The 17,074-nt window shown below is 40.9% G+C and overlaps 1 protein-coding gene across 14 annotated transcripts in view; it reads right to left on the reverse strand.

Annotated features, from left to right (window-relative positions):
* LOC115813323 (CUGBP Elav-like family member 5) overlaps nt 1-17,074 on the reverse strand; it is a 93,293-nt gene that overhangs the window by 22,550 nt on the left and 53,669 nt on the right. For 2 of the 14 annotated variants that reach the window (XM_030775951.1, XM_030775965.1), the window contains exon 4: nt 15,162-15,164. The exons of the other annotated variants lie outside the window; for them this stretch is intronic. In XM_030775951.1, the coding sequence (XP_030631811.1) occupies nt 15,162-15,164 (3 nt within the window). The remainder of the gene's footprint in view (nt 1-15,161; nt 15,165-17,074) is intronic. 14 annotated transcript variants of the gene reach the window in all.

The following is a 17,074-nucleotide window of genomic DNA, read 5'->3' on the forward strand; positions in this document are numbered from 1 at the left end:
GAAAACTGTCTGGCTCTCTCTCTTTCTGTGTGTGTGTGTGTGTGTGTAACTGGCCGGCCGAGACCATGCTGAAGGTTGAGATTATCGTTCACATACACAATGCACTCCTCATCTCCTATGGGATTCCTCTGATACATATTCATTAAATCATCTCTTAGAGTGTGGGCAAACACACACATACACACACACACACACACACACACACACACACACACACACACACAGCGTTCTCGCTGTAATAACTTTCTGAACAGCTCCAATGTTGCATCACTCACACTCTCTCTCTCTCACACACACACACACATTAATAAATGATGAGAAGACATTAAAGGCTGTCAAAGATCATTTGTTTATATACTAAAGCAAGAAGTCGCTCCACTAGAGCTGATGTGAAGAGTGTATATATCACTTCGCCCTGCTGGAAGTGAATTCTGCTGAGTTTGATGGCTTACAGCCTGTCTGCACAAATGGTTCTCTCTTCAACATTTAAGCATTGATCATGGTCTGCAGCTGTTTATCCATACAAATGAATGAGCCAATTGAGAGAAACTGCTTTGCGTGTTCCAACGTCTCAGATGCTGTATGAGTTTAAGGAAATCCTTAGACTTATTATAAAACCATTCACATAGCAAGCACAAATAATTATCCACATGTACAACTGATGTGTGTTATTGTCTGAATCAACTAAAACACTGACCAAGATAATTACACAAACGAGCAAAAACCTCCTAATTATACAAACAAGCAAAAACCTCAGTCAGCACAGTGGTATTTTTCCTTCAGTACACTTGTCTTGTCTGTATTTACCATCTAGCATTCACCCACTGTGGACATCATCTAGAAAAACACACACACACACACAAAAAAATGAATTACTTTGCTACCATAACTTTTCTCATCTTGTGAAGCGCGTCACATTGATGAAGGTTAGTTTAATGCCTGCTGTAATGCCATAGTGATGTAATGAACCATTAGCTTATCTGTGCAATTCAACAGACTGTGCTGGAATACCCTGCCATGTTATGTGATTCTAAGAATGACACAGGTATAACTTAGGACTCAAAGCACTTTGCATATAACGAAGAAACTTTTCTCACTCTCTGACCATGTGTGGCACTCCCCAGAGAACAGGCCAGCCACCGCTGTACTGCAGGGCGTGTGTCACATGTCAACCTTTAGGCAGAGAGCTGAGGATTGAACCCTGATGAATACATTATTTGGCCTGGATGTGAGATGGACTAACTCTGCCAATCTTCTCCACGATTAAAACATTAAAACTTGATGCGAACAAACCGAACTGACTTGCCAAATTATTATTATTATTTTCTTCAAAATTCAAACGTATTATTAATCTGACAAAATGGAACATAGCAAAACAACTAAAGAAAAGCATTTACTTTGAATTTGATCACATGTTCTATCACTTTCTCCCTTGTAAAATACAGAGACAATAAATTCATAATCACACTGTGACTTAAGAAAAGTGCCATGGGTCAGAGGAAAGGGCCATATGTATGTATTCATGTACTGTGATATCCCTATACACTCCTGATGTATGTTAGAATTCATTTATTCATGCCATAAATGTGCACACTGCACACTAAGGCACATAGGACCATATAGAGACTCATAAATTGGCCTTTTCACCCTGAAATGTACACTTAAATTAAGAGCCTGTCTGCCATAAGCACAGGGCTCTCTGAGGATGTTCAGCTTTGGGGTGGAAAGGTTACAAATCAACAGTAAAGCAGGATTTGAGGTGGTAAACCTCTTAAATGTAAACTTTTATATGGAAGCCCTAAAGAGACAGGGCTTAAGTCTGTCCCTGAAAAATGATTCACTCAATATGTTTTGTGTGTGTGTGTGTGTGTGTGTGGCTGTGTGTTGAAGAGGGTAGGGAAAGGGAGTAAAAGACACAAAGACATAGAGAGAGAGAGAGAGAGAAAGAGAGAGGGAGGGAGAGAGAGAATATATCTTTATGATGTACAATCGTCTATGCGTCTTACACTTTTGACAGGTTTAATGTGACATTAGAACAACAGTCAGACAAAAAGAGCTGTATTTTACACACAGCTTGCCATATTTATTGTGAATGTAAAAACATATACGTACACAATGATAAGGTCATGTATTTTTCCTTTAAAGGACAAAGTGCATTTCTATAAAAACGTTTTGCGCATTGACTTACACTAAACTGATTTTATGTATATTTTCATTAAGCAGTATTTTATATTTTGATCACATTAAAAAAAAAAAAAGTTTCACACATGGAAGACCAGTAAAACGAGGTGTGAGTCAGAAGGCAATAAGTACATCACATCTTTAATCTACTCAGCGCTTTAGTCAATCCAGTCTAGATAAGACTCTCAGTTACAACTTTTCATTGAGCTGTAGTAAAGATGTTTTCACAGGCACCTTGAGAAGCCAGCACTGGCATTAAGCACAGTCATAATCATTAAGCCGAATGCCCTTACACGAAACAACTTTACCAGCAATCAGCCCATAAAGCACAGGAGTCAAAATCCCTCTCATTACCATATGCCAGCACTTATTTACCGCTGTACTTCTAATTCATTAATTAAATGCCTTACTAGTAAACCCGCAGCCCCGCGGCTCTGGCGGGGAGGGGGGGGGGGGTTTTTTTGGCCTGCACTGTCCTAGAAACTAAAAACAGAATCACAAATGCTCTGGTGCCAAAGCACCACACAGCAGAACATCAAACTACTGTAAAAGCGGCCCCCGCCGAGGGAGGGGTGGGATTAAATATTCATATGCAATTCAAGAGAGATCATCCCTCGCTCCCCAAACCTCTCCATCCCTTCATTCCTTCCTCTCTCCCTCTCTCAATCCCACCCCTCATCCTTCCACGCAGGCATCCTAGGACAACACCCCCCCCCCCCCCCCCCCCCCCCCATCCCCACCCCCGCTTACTCCCTCAGTCTCTTTTCATCACTCCAATCTCTCCATTCACACTCACTCAACCCTGTTTCCATTCATCTGTACGCGTCTTACTCTACTCTACTCTACTCTACTCTTTTCTTTTCTTATGTTTCGTTATGTTTGATTTAATGTTATGGTTTTATTTTATTTTGGTTATGGTTTGTTTTCATTTAATATTTTGTTCTGATTATAATTTATTTTTTGTTATGATTTTATTTTATTTTATTTTATTTTATTCTGTATGTTCCTTAAAAAGACACATTTGATACATTTAATGTTCTTAGGCTTTGTATTATCTTGTATATGGGTTTCTATGTTTGAAATAGATAGATAAACAGGTAGATAAACTGATAGATAAACAGATAGATAAATTGATAGATAAATAGATAAAGTTTCATACGTTTGATAGGTTTATAAATGGCTGTGTACAAACACTTTTATTAACATGTAAATGAATCCCTATACGCTAAACATCATCCTGTGACAAGCGTCGTGTGGTACACAGAGAAAAGTGACTTCACTTGCAGGTACTACGACAGTGGCGGAGGTGAGAATCTGACCCTGGTTATGTGCGTTGTGTGAACTGAGGGCAGGGTCTCTTCTCAGTTTAATTCAGACTCTGTCTAATGTGGATTAACTAGTCAGATCAATGTGAGAGGACACTGGGGAATATGACAGGCCAGCTCCTCTTTCACTGCCCTCCTCATCCATCACTTATCATGACAACAGCACAACCAGCAGCATCATGCCTGATTAACGAGAACGACCATGACTCCGCGCGTTTGTGCGTGTGTGTATGTGCGTGCGCGCGTGTGTGTGTGCATCTGCGTGCGTGTGTGTATGCGTATATGTGCATGAACGTGCGTTGACTTTGGCATCTTAAACATTATGCTAGAGGAATAAAGAGGGCCTGATCACAGTAGACTTTGCGGCTGAAGCCACAAAACAGAGGCACAGAACAATTTAATAGCTCATTAGCAAAAACATAATACTCTGATGGAGCTGTGGCCTGATTACAAATAAGAACGCTCTAAATCCACTTTCACATCCTGAACTGGATAAAATCACATGGCAACTTCATTTGCTGACTCGTGACACGCGTTACACAGATCAGTATATTGACATAGTGCAAGTTGGTGGTCATTGAATATCCATGCTACTTAAGGCTGTCAGTGACTGAATGTATTATACATACAACACAAGCATGACGACAAATTTAGAGATATCCTTCGCTCTCATGTTTAACCAATGAGAGTCTTGGTGTGCAACATATATTGTAGTGTCAGATCAATGAAGTGTAAAAGAAATGTAATATGGTAATATGTTTTAGACCACATGCATGCATGCGTATTTGTGTGTGTGTGTGTGTGTGTGAGAGTATATGTGTGTGCTTGTGCTTAGCCAGCCATATGGGATGTGTATGTGTGACAGTCAAAGTGAAAGCATTAACTCTCTGTGAGGTACATGACTGTGAAGTCTGTGCAAAGCAATGAGCACCATTTAAAACATTTAAACACATATCAAAGACTTCAAAGATAAAAGCCGTTTCCTTTGAACTGCAAACAGCTCTTCAAAACATCACTGCTGTGGAAGGATAAGACACAGGTCTGATGGTAAAGGTGTCTCTACCCTGGATAATATGGATACTATAGAATTACCACTGTTAACTTTAGATAGACACTGATGTTCTGTCCTTGTAAGACTATATTTGTAAATCTTATATGTCACAATAAGATAAAAAATGATTTAACACACAGTCATGATACTGTCATATCCAGCACAGCATTTCCTCTGCTTTGACTAGACTATTCAGGTCATTGTCTCTTACAAAGCAGTTCAATACGAACTTTGATTTATTATTAAGAGGGTGACTAAAACTGGACAGTAGGTTCTTCTGTAGTTAAGAATGGCAAGGAGCAGAAATATTATTCTACTCCAGAATTATTAAAAAATCTCATTTAACAGTAACAGAATGTTCTGTGACATCTTCAAATTTGCCGGAACTTTATAGGATTGAAACCCATCACACAGGTAGGATACATACAATGTTTCAACACTGACACATAAAAATAATCTTTCATGTCTCGATGAAAAGTGACGTGTGATATACGTGATGTTCTTTTCTTTGAGAGTTTCAGAAGGTGTTGGGAGAAACACAGATCGAAAAAAAGTGAACTAGGACGTCTTGTCAAGTTCTGTGAGATGAGAAAAAATGTGGGGTTTTTTTTCTGACAAAATTACACATTTCAGAACTGCTGTTATGGCAAAAAAGAACTATTGTGGAGCTGGTGGAATAAACTGTAGGATAGCACAATCATCGAAAGTGAAGGATGATCTGGCATCAGTTGTTCAGGCAAAGGTAAAGGAGGCTTTCACCAGGGCCCAGTTTTCCTCCTCAATAGACATGGATGTTCCCAGATCCTTCTATATTATCTTGAATTATAAAATATCTGAGCAAAAACATAGCATTTTAAATGCCCTCATGGTACCATACTTTCAAATTCAATGCCCGTGAAATGGATTCTTAAACATCTTGCTACAGAACCAGGTTGTATAACTTTGTGTGTAGGAAGGAATTTCTGCAAGCGTTTCCTACAGTGGTGTGGGCACAGAAAGATCTGTGAGCCACTGAGGTTCAGTCTCACGTACTGTCAGTCTGTCCAGCAGCGCTGACTGGGTCATTCACCTGGAATAGATGGACTGACAACTGACCTCAACAAACAGGTTTGGAGCTTATTAGAACAGGCCCTCGCTGAGGTCTTCAAGGTGTCTTTAAAAAAATATAACCACAGACCACTAGTTGTAAGCACAATCTGTTACCAGCGTTCCTCCAGTATGACGCCGACGTGGTGTGGATTCTCCTTTAGTTCTTACTAACGGTAGAAATGACCTGGTAATAAGATGCTGTCCTTTATCTATACACTCTTTGGCAATACACATTACTCTGTTTTGTCCAAAATCTTTTTGATGTCTTTAAATTTGGTCCCTTCTCTGATGCCCAGTTGCGGTTCTTTAAAGTTTAAAAAAAAAAGAGGGAAAGAGAGATAGGGAGAGTTGTCATTTGATGACGTTGACACTTCCTGTACGATTTCACATGCAGCCCATTGCTCTCCTGGTTTCTGGGCTCTGTCTCTTTGTGCTGGTGTGAGGGATCAGCCAGAGGAGGGAAGGCTCCTTTCCTTGACTGGATTTTCAGACATTACACTGAGGGCACTGCACATCACCTGTGTTAAGGCTGCACACCTCTTCATTTTAAAAGGTCCCTCTTAAGAGTGTGAAGTGGTCACATTTGTTTGTGTCAGATTTTTCCCTGAGGGAGTGCCGGGGGTCTTTCTCTACAAACCCCTTGTAGAGACACACATTGTGGATCTCCAGTTTAGGGTTTTCCTCAGGACAGGAGCTATAAACAAGCGCATGACACATGCTGACTGAGAAAATGTCCATTTTGCAGCATGGAAGAGAGAATATTATCGGCACAAGGCCTGGTACAGGTCCTCTGGAACAGATTCAGTGTCTGAGATTTTAAATACAGGAAAAAAAAAGGTTTTCAATTTTTGCACTCAGGCACAGTTCTGAAAAGAAAGGATGACTTTGGAAGATAATTTTCTTTTTGTTTGGTCAAGCTAGGTTGACAGTGTGTCTCTGAAGAAACACAATCAATTGAAAGAATCAGTTGAAAGGATTCATAGCTCCCAGGTTCAGAACTGAGTTAGCTTTTCTTTCTGTCTTTCCTTTTTTTTGTACTCAGCAAACTACCTATAACACGGGTGCTGAAACTGTGGATGAAGGAGACGCCTTAAGCACAAGCGACAGTAATGAGGAACTGGTCTAAGTTCGAAGATAAGTGTGAACACTGGTTTTCATTCTATGTGTAATTATTTATCTCTCTTAACATACCACTGAAAGAGTGTGAAATTTTCTCTCTCTCTCTCTCTCTCACACACACACACACACACACACACACAGTCTCTCTCCGTCTCTCCTGTGAGAGTGAGAAGTGCTGAGCAAAGACAGACAGGCTGAGGCAGAAACCCACATGTTTAATTGGTTCCATCTCAAAATGTTTTTCTCCAATTAGAGCTCTCGGGTGGGCCAAAAACATGCCCGGGATTCAACAGCTCATTTACCAAAGCAATCTCCAAAGACTGCATCCCAAGACCCACTTCAATTCATGACTGAGGGAGAAAAAAAAAAGAAGATAAATATGTATCTGTAATATAGACATATCTATACTACTCAGCAAAACAGCAAGGGAAATTGCTCGCCGTACCTTGTGATAGCACCTCTCGCCATAAAATCCTCTTTGTAACAAAAAAAACCCAGACAAACTTGTAATACCTCTGTTTACTATTTGCCTTATACGTGTACTTATGGATGTAATAGTAACAATTATGCCCCTGCCCAAATTTATAATAACTTCAGAGATTTACTGATTGTTCTCGTGACACATAATGAAGAGGATGCACCTAAGATGTGTCTCTTTTTTTTAAATGAATCATATTTGTGTACATGTTTTTGGATGATAACCTGTAGTGCTGTTTGAACTGCTTATCTCTGTCCTCTAAATGCTGGTTTATGTGTCTGCCTGCTTCAAAGGAGGAGATATTGATGTTGACTTTAATATGGTGAGAGAACATCAAAGCGTTTTTGGGCTCTGATAGAAATTGCATAGTACTCCTGAGGCAGAATCCTGTCTGAAACAGGGACCCAGTTTACTTTGGAGAGTTAAGACAGACTGCAGAGATACCAACAGAGCCAAGTCTTTCTGAACGGTAGAGGTAGCTTAGATGTTGGCTCACGAGAAGTAATGTTGTGAAACTGATATGGTACAATGTCAGTGTTGGGAGTATTCGACACTGTTTTACACACAACGACATTTCTTAGAGGACAGAGTACGTGAATAAATGCGTTGGATATTGACAGGATGTTACGTTTCTGTCAAAATATTAATAACGATCCCTCACAGAGCTAAGTGCATTCATATGTAACGTGTGAGGTAGTTTTTGATGTCCTCTGACACTTCCTTTGGAAGTGTCATTCAGACAAGAGGACAGGAGAGACATTGAGTATTTTTGTAGTTTGGTTCTTGGAAATGCGCAGCAAGGTTATATAACAGTGCTAACAATGAAAGCAAGTCTTCAGGTGAAGGCCATTGAATTCACTGCAAACGCGAAAGAAAGACCTTTATCTTTGTCCAGACTAAGTGAGGAGGCCTCTTCACAATCATCGCTCTACAGCTTGTTCTGAATCGACAGGGAGGTAGAGTCCTTCATTTATCCCTGGTATTTATGTCATTTTGCCTGGGTCATTCAGTCTGGAACCACATGGAATTACTGGGGGGTTGTAGTCACTGCAGCTCCAGCTCTCTCAGATTCAGATTCAACTTTATTAACTTGGCAGGTAGAATTTCGGCTCCTGTCTCCTCACTCCTCAAACCCCAGGGTTGTCAGATTAATCAGCTTATCATACAGCAGCATCGCACGACACGTTCTCACATGGAAGACGGTCTTTAGAGGATTCGGTCCTACGTGGTTGCAGAAGCCTTTGTGAAAGAAAAATGTGATTTATTTTTATATATGGGCGAAATCTGCGTCACGCTGCGTCGGGCCTGCTCTTTGCATCACATCTCTTGCTAATTTGCACCTCACCAAAAATATCTTGAGATAGCGGGAGCTGCACAAAAGAGTGGGAAAAAAACGTGCGTAAGTTCATAAGACGCGCAGCCGCGGCTCACGCTGTTGATGACTAACTCTCGGAGACGGAAGGAGCATGAAAATACTCGGCTTGCTCTGTTTTTCTTACTTTGAACTTCTGCAGGAAAAAAACCCCCCAAAAAACAAAAAACAAGGGGGCGTATAAACATTTTCAAAGTCTTAAAGAGATTTTATGCAAATCTACAAAACACTTTTGGTTTCAATTTCTTTAAGCAAAGAGCAATTTTCAGTAAGTAACAGCAACGTAACATGGAGAGGACGCGATTGTATCTAAACCAACGCAGCTGATAATTTACTTTAACACCATCGGCGAGACTGCCGACTTCTGACGGACATGATAAATCTCTCTGGCATTACACTGACCGGGAAACAATTCCTTTTTTTCTTTTTTAATAGTGTTGTTCGGTGTTGTTTTGCTCAACTAATGCAGTCCCCTATGAATGATTAGAAACAAAGGAGCAGATGGTGTAAAGTCAGAGTGGACTCTCTGAAAATTTTAAAAGCTGTTACATCCCCTGATTCCATCCTCTATTTTGTGTTAACTCAGACCACGGTTCCTCCCCTCACCTCCGGCCCACTATAATCTGGACTGACTGGAGCCCGCCGGAGTGCATCATTATGGATAATTATAGAGTCTCTGACTGTTACTCTCATTGTTAAGTGCAAATACAATTTCAGCTCTCTTTAAAAAAAAAAAAAAAAGGGAACAAAGGCTGGATGATTCTTGACACTGCACATTCAGTTTGCGGGAGCAGAACTATGGGCGATGACAATAATGAAATAGAAATATTAACGAGGGAGATGTCTAAAAACAACCTCAAATGAACCACTCATCCATTTCTGCATGCAAGGACACATGCGCGCACACACACAAGCACACATACACACACACGCGCGCGCGCGCACACACACACACACACACACACGCAAACACACACACGCACACAAGCTTGCGCGTGCGTGCACGCACACACACACACACACAGACGCGCACACACACACAGACAGTCCCTCGATGGACACTTATTTCAATGCCCTGAACTCCATGAGCATCAAAGCAGAAAAAATTTTTGGCTAATTATAACTAAAATAATATGAATGTGCTCCGTGACCATGAAAAATCCTTCTTTGCTCCACTCTGCAGGACATGAGCATGGCACACACACACACACACACACACACACACACACACAGAGGCTTATTCTCATGACTTCTGAGTGGGTATTGCAGTGAAGAGCATTAATGAAAGATTTGGTTACACAGCGGAGCGGCTTGATGGGTTTAATGAGATCTCTAACTCTGTCAGCCATCTGTCCAGACAGACTGGACAGGGCTTCAAAACCCTCGCTGTTCAATAACCAGGCATGACAAGGGAAAATATCAACACCCCAACCTCAGCAGCAGCCACAACACACTCCGCCTCATAACCAGGCTGCGCTGAGCACTGATGGAGTAACGGCCTCGTACACAGGTACAACTGGCTAGTGCGCAGACGTTAAACGTAAGCCCCTGAAATACGCTCTTAATTCCCAAGCAAGCTGCTTTTTAGTTTAGCATTGGTCCACACCGTTTAATGCCACAGCGAGACACATGGGGTGTTTGGATTTGGAATCCAATCCTAAACCAGATGAAGAGCCAAGAGCAAACTTACAACCTTAGCTTTCATATCAAGATATCAGTAGTTTGATTTTGTTTATTTGTTAACTGTTCGATAAACAGTTCTTACTGAAAATGTTCAGTATCTCATTTTGAAACACATTTTGCTGGTCTGTATGGAATCTGCAGTCAAAACCACACTGAGAGAGGGCAAGATATTATCTTCATTTTCAAAGTCATACACCGTAAAAATCTGTCTCCCAGATCTAAAAAAATAATTTGACAGGTAATGTTGTTGAAAGCAGGCTCGCTAACAGGACCCACAGCTATCTAGTAACATAAGTTTCTATGGTAACGATGCATTTGTAATCACTATTTTACATTTATTTTATGAGTAATTATAACGACCCTGTGCTTCTGTGAAGGATTCATTTAGGAGTGAAAGATGTATTCAAAAAAGGGGGACACTGTTAGGAGTTTGGAATCCTGCAGATGAGATGAGATAATAGAGTCTCTTTAATAAGCAGACTTGGGTCTCTCCCTCTACTGAGATACTTTATCCTTAATGTAAGGCAAATTGAAAATCAGCGGTCCCACTGGATTCTGTGTTAACCTCACAGGTCTTCACAAGCACACACACACACACACACACACACACACACGCTCATGCACACAGACTATGTAAAGTTCTCTGGTGAGTAAGGTTGCTGTGGCAATAGGCAATGCAGTCCACACAGCCGTGGCTAATTGATGGATTTGCTGAGGGATATGAGAAAGAGAGAGGGGCTTGAAGGAGTGTGTGAAATGTTTATTTTCAGAGAGAGAGAGAGCTCAGTTAACCCCCTCCTGTTTACAGGAGTCCACAGATACGAAGCCAGATTTTCCTTTCGATAGAACGAAGTAGGATCAGGAACCCGAAGCATAAAAATCGATATTTCATATCAACAAATTGTGATATACTCAGTAGTACTCAGCTGAGCAACTTTCACTGAAAATGGAAATGAACTATGAGCCATAACCCTTCTAAGATCTTAAAATTTTTGATTGTCTGAAACATATTAACCTCAAATGTGATCGTTTATTACCATAACATTTAACACTTGCACAGAGAGAGAGAGAGAGACAGAGAGACAGAGAGAGAGAGAGTACTATAAAGCACAGAGACAAAGCGGAACGAACTGAAGAGGCAGAGAGGATGGTATTTAAAAACCCTGGGTCTAATAGGAAATGTATACTGTAGCCTCATTTACATTGGCGGTAAGCTAAGATAATTAAGCCTTCAATCCCAGGGATCCTGCAGAGAGAACAATGAACCCAATTAGCAGCGGTCACATACAGCCACGCGCCGCGCAGGACTGAGGCCGCATAGACAGCCGAGGCTGGATCTCTCTCTCCTCTGACACCTCCGTCCGACTCCCACAGGACTTCCAGCACAGCCCAGGGATCAGCACATCCAGCTCCCAAACCCTCACGGGACCAAGAGCTCTCAGCCGTTTATTCACCACGCCAGAGCTTTACTTAACCAGAGCAACGTAGATCATGTCAGGGAAGCATGGCAAATCCCGGGATTTTTACAAAAATGAGCAAGTAATATCATCTTATGCTTAAGGCTATGAGGTTCTCAGATTGGGCGTTTGGTGGACTGTTAGAAAATGAGTTGTGATTTAGGCTTTGGAGGCACTATAATAGGACGTCATCGGTAGAGTGAAGCGGAGGAGAAACTCAGAGATGTCAAGGTTACTTACTGGGCAAATGTTTTAGATGGCAAAGGATCAGGGATCCTAACTATAACTGTGAGTTTGTGTGTTGACTCAGTTTATAGAATACTGTATATGGGTTTATTTATATCACATATTTCTACCACAAAATGTTACTTTTACCCAAATCTGCCATAAAAGTTAACCTGGAGAGATGGATGCAGAAAACGACAATGGAAACTACCCCCTGTCCCCCTGACTCTCTGTCCTCCCCCGGGACGATAACATTTATTATTGCTGTACATTTCTACTGACAGAACACACACGCCATTCCCCTACATGCTTTAGTTCAAGGCTGAGTTGTTTAATCAAATCAACTTAAATTTTGCTTGCTACACAGACTGTCTGTGTGTGTGTGTGTGTGTGTGTGTGTGTGCGTGTGTGTGGTGAAGACACATATGTCCTAGTCTGTATCACCAATCTAGCACACCCCAATTACTTGGCCCCATTTCTCTTGTCCATTTGTGCTAGTGGAGATGATATTGTTACAGTGGATTTCTAACAGTGGAGTGCAGTGGGGTTACATAACTGTCTAGACCTCAGTGACAGTTCAAAGCATTCATTCTAGGGAATGTTAATTATCCAGTGACTGCACTGACTCCACTCCGCTCTGGTCTGCACAGGTTTTTATTCATTATTTTATCTCAGGATATTTTGGCCCTTACAATGTTACATTTTCTCCAAAGGGGAGTTTCTGCACACACACACACACACACACACACACACACACACACACACACACACACACATTGAATGAAGAGTAGAATACAGAATAAAGACCAGAATCAGTCAGGCTTTCACTGAACACGCACTAAAACATGTGCAGTAAAAAACGTATCATAAAATTTACAGTAAAATATTGACAAAAAAGGTGCCAGCACAGTGTTTTGAGTTAGATTGGTCTACAGCTGAAAATATTACTGAGAGCGCAACTGAAAGGCAAGGGTGATTCAAAGGAGAAATACTGTACAATACTGTAATTCCACTTTATATTAATTGCTTGGCAATTATTAATCACAGAATTTACAAGTCAACTCAACTTGCTCACAAAGTGCTAGTATAAATGTTGCACACATACAGTGCTGTAAATGCTTTTTTTTTTTTTTTTACAGAAAAAGATACGATATGTATCATATACTATGGTGCCATTTTAACACAGAAATGTACTATGTTCATCTTTGTTATTTGATCTTTTTAGGATTGCGCAGCTGTGCTGGCAGTTATTGGCAATATTACAGGTATGTCAATTCAGTCTAAAGAGCTCTTAAGATGTTATTGCTAATATAAAACAGAGCATTACAGGCATTGTTAGAGATATTCAAATATTCATAATCTACTCAGTGGATCCAACAGCCCAATAATTGCTTATTTTTCAAGAATGTATTTCTCAGTAACGCAAGGAATCAACTGGCAGACATATTTCTGAGTGAATTTATTTATTGCCTTAGCTCTAACCCTTAAGAGGCTGATCTAAGGCGAATGCTATTATTTATCTTCATTTTACGTGAGGAAAATGTAATCCATGTTCAGTAAGAAAATGAAGAGTGCATTACTGTACTTTCAACAGGCATGAGGCAAAGGTATTGGCGGATTTCACCATCTGAGAATGTCTATGACCTCCTCTAGAAAGCCGGTCGTGACTGGATAGAAAATTCAAGTTTTTTTTTTTTTCCTTTTCTTTTTTTTTTTTTTTTTCAGAATTCCTCGGGAGACTTAGGAAAATTGTATTGAAAAGATCTCCATAGTGATTGCACTGGGCCTTTGAGACCGGGTCAGTAACTAGCCCCTTATCACTCGGAGCTTCTCCTCTAATAAGACAGCTGGTGCTCTAAGTAGTCATAGCAACCTCTGTGTCTCTGCAATCTGAACAAACTGGGAGCCGGCCAGGGGTCTGAGCAGCGGCTGAATATCCATATTGCAGTCTGTGGTTTGTACAGCCTTCTGTACCCTCAGGAGACAGACAACTGGGCAAACCAGAGGCTCGGGATTCACACTGGCTTCTGTGTTTTTGCCCGTGTGCGTATCGTCTACTGTGAAAGCTAGAGCGTGAAGGCGTCTGAGAGATTTGACATTAGTATGGACTCAGTATGGACTGGTTTTGAATGAATGGGCGAAATCGGTGCCGTTTACAGCCTGTGTCAGTTTTACCCAGTGCCTATAACAGCAGTGTTACTGAGGAAGACGGGCCACCAGAGGAGGCTATCTGAATGAGCAGACGCACAGCAGTGGTGCTCTCCGTGGTCCTGAATCTCCCAGGTCTCTGTCTAAAGACAGCAGCACTGACTGACTTTGGTTCAGTCTCACCATTCGTTAGAGGACTACCGTCCGTTGTTGGTGCCCTTTCCTTCATTTGCTCTGAACAATCGGAATAGCTTACATACATACGTAGACTCTCCTCACGCTGCTTTCTGGGCAAAAGGTCTATTGGCCAGTTGTCTCTGTCATTGCCTGTGAGGAGAGAAGCAGCTTATAGCTGCATATTCAGTCACTGCCTCTGTACTCAGTGAACCTAGCCTCAGCTCACAGCTGTCAGGGAATTACACTGTGGTAAACTGGGCTTAAATATTGACACAACTGATGGGACAAACAAATATGTTCAGTCATTTGGTGCCAGCTTCATATTTTTGGAATGCACATTAGACTAACTCCAAAGATTTAAAGGAATTTCCTGGTCCCACTCGATAACGTTAATTATTCCGAAGCTTGACTCTTTCCTCAGGTTATTATTATGATTATGCTAAATAGCTGTGCTCTAAAAATACGCGACTTATTGCATGAATGGTTGTTTAGACCCTGAGGTCTTTTGATTTTATACCCTTATCAAAGAGTTTCTCTAACTTTTGTTTGGGCTGCAAATGGTCGAGTGGGAATACAAGTAGGACTCCGGTTTGTTTGTTCTTTAGCTATGACAGTTTGCAGGTTTAGTTTTACGAAAGCTGTCGTGTTTGTGTGTGTGTGTACGTGCATGTGCATTGTGTGTTTGTTTTCACTCTTTGTCTATTCTGCCAGGGCCCCTCCATCGGTTCTCAGTTAATAAAACCATAGAATCAAACAATAGTTTAACTACTCTATTTATCACTCTAGTGAGTCTAATCATTCTAAATTTAAAACTCATCGCATGAGTTTCTACCATTTACCATTATCTACCACTTACTCCCTCACTCCATCAGACAAGAAGGCTCATTTCTTCATGACAAATCCATAGTGTGACTAGTGGTGGTAAGCAGTGTGGAACTGATTGAGAATCTGTGTGTGTGTGTGTGTAGTGTGGCTATACGCTTGGCTTGGTCAGCCAGTGGAGCACAGGTCTCATTCCGGCTTAGCCGTGTCTTGCTCTCTTCCCCCTGCGGCGCTATTTACCCTTTCCGCTGGACTCTACGGCAGTGGACTGGACACAGGCGCGTCCTGCTAGAGTCATTCTGCTCTGCAGCACAGAGCCCCTTCACAACTCATAATATCACACTCAATCTCCACCATCCACTGCTGCCCACAGAGACGAACCCGGCCTTATGTCCTATGTGCAATCACATATAATGAGCAGTGCGTCAGAGAGGCAATGCAAAGCAGTATATATATATATATAGAGAGAGAGAGAGACAGAGAGAGAGAGTCTAAACTATACTGGGTATTACCTGGAGGAAGTTTTGATTTTAATGGAGAGCCGACTGCATAGCAGTACTTGTCAGTGCATCAAAGAGTATGGAGAAGCGAAGAATTATGCTCAGGCTCTGTCAGGTCAGGTCAGTATAACTGTCTCCAATTCACTTTCTGAATGGTGTTTCAAGCCAGCTAATACAAATAGTAATGTATGAGAAATTCATACACACCACTGTTTACTAATCAGCTTTGCTGTAAACTAATTAGAGCTTACACATAAATTATTGATATATAAGATGTAAATCTCATATGGACTCAAATCACAAACGATATAGGGCATGTCATAGCATGTTATGACATAAACCTGTTTAGAGCTCACTCATCTTTGTTTTCCAAACAGAGGCTGAAAAATGTTACTGGTGCCTGCTGTTGTGTTTACTCTGTTGAAAGCAAATGAGGAGAGAGAGAGAGAGAGAGAGAGAGAGAGAGAGAGAGAGAGAGAGAGAGAGAGAGAGATGAAATCCAGTTTCATGGCCATGCATGGATTCCATTTCCAGCAGATGAATAATTCAGGTAGAACACGATGAAAAAGCTCTCTAAAATAACACAGAATAAGACAGAGGTAAGACCTGAGTCCAGATAGCAGATACGGGGACAGACATCTAAATTGGGCTTCAGTTGCCTCGATGCATTGCTTTCACCCAGTCTCCTGTACAACCACTCTATTACAGTTTTTTATCTATACTCTAGCACTAACATTTATTTAATAATATCATATCTGTAAAGAGGGATGTCTTAATATAAAACATTAATACATTAAAAAAAAAAAAACGACCAGAAAAATGCAAATTCATTGTGTGTTTGCACTGCATAAAAAAGAGATAAAAACAAAAAAGGTCACAAGAACAAAGCATTCAATGCCTTGTGGGTTGGGATGTTTGACATTATTATCACAAGCGTACATTTGCATAACAAACTGGTTTACCTATATTTTGATTTTTTTTTTTTTGGGCATGTTTCATCCAAACAACAGACGTAACTGCAGTTCACTTACACCATTCTGAGATTCTCAAGCTCTTTCATGTTCTACCAAAACCAAATCCTCAGCTTATATGCATTCTCTCTCTTTTTTTTTTTTTATTTTTTGTAGCGGAACTGATAGCAATAGTCTATTTATGAAGCACACACATCCAAAGATAAAGAGGTTTTTCATTAATGCTGTTGGGTGATGAGCTTTTCTTTGATGAAAGTGAAAGTATTGTCAAGAGAAGCATCTCCATGCCTGCCTTTGTTCTGTGTAACCCAAAATCAAAAATGCAGAAAGACATCTCTGACTCATTCTTTCTGATTTAAGGCAACTTTCAGGTGAAAGTCTCCTTTACTGTCTCGGTCGAGTCAAAAGAAACCTACGCTTCACGTTTCAACAAAGCCCGCACTAAAATATAAATCACATGGAAAAAGAAAAAGAGG

Source organism: Chanos chanos, chromosome 5, assembly GCF_902362185.1.
Source record: "Chanos chanos chromosome 5, fChaCha1.1, whole genome shotgun sequence".
Lineage (NCBI taxonomy): Eukaryota > Metazoa > Chordata > Actinopteri > Gonorynchiformes > Chanidae > Chanos > Chanos chanos.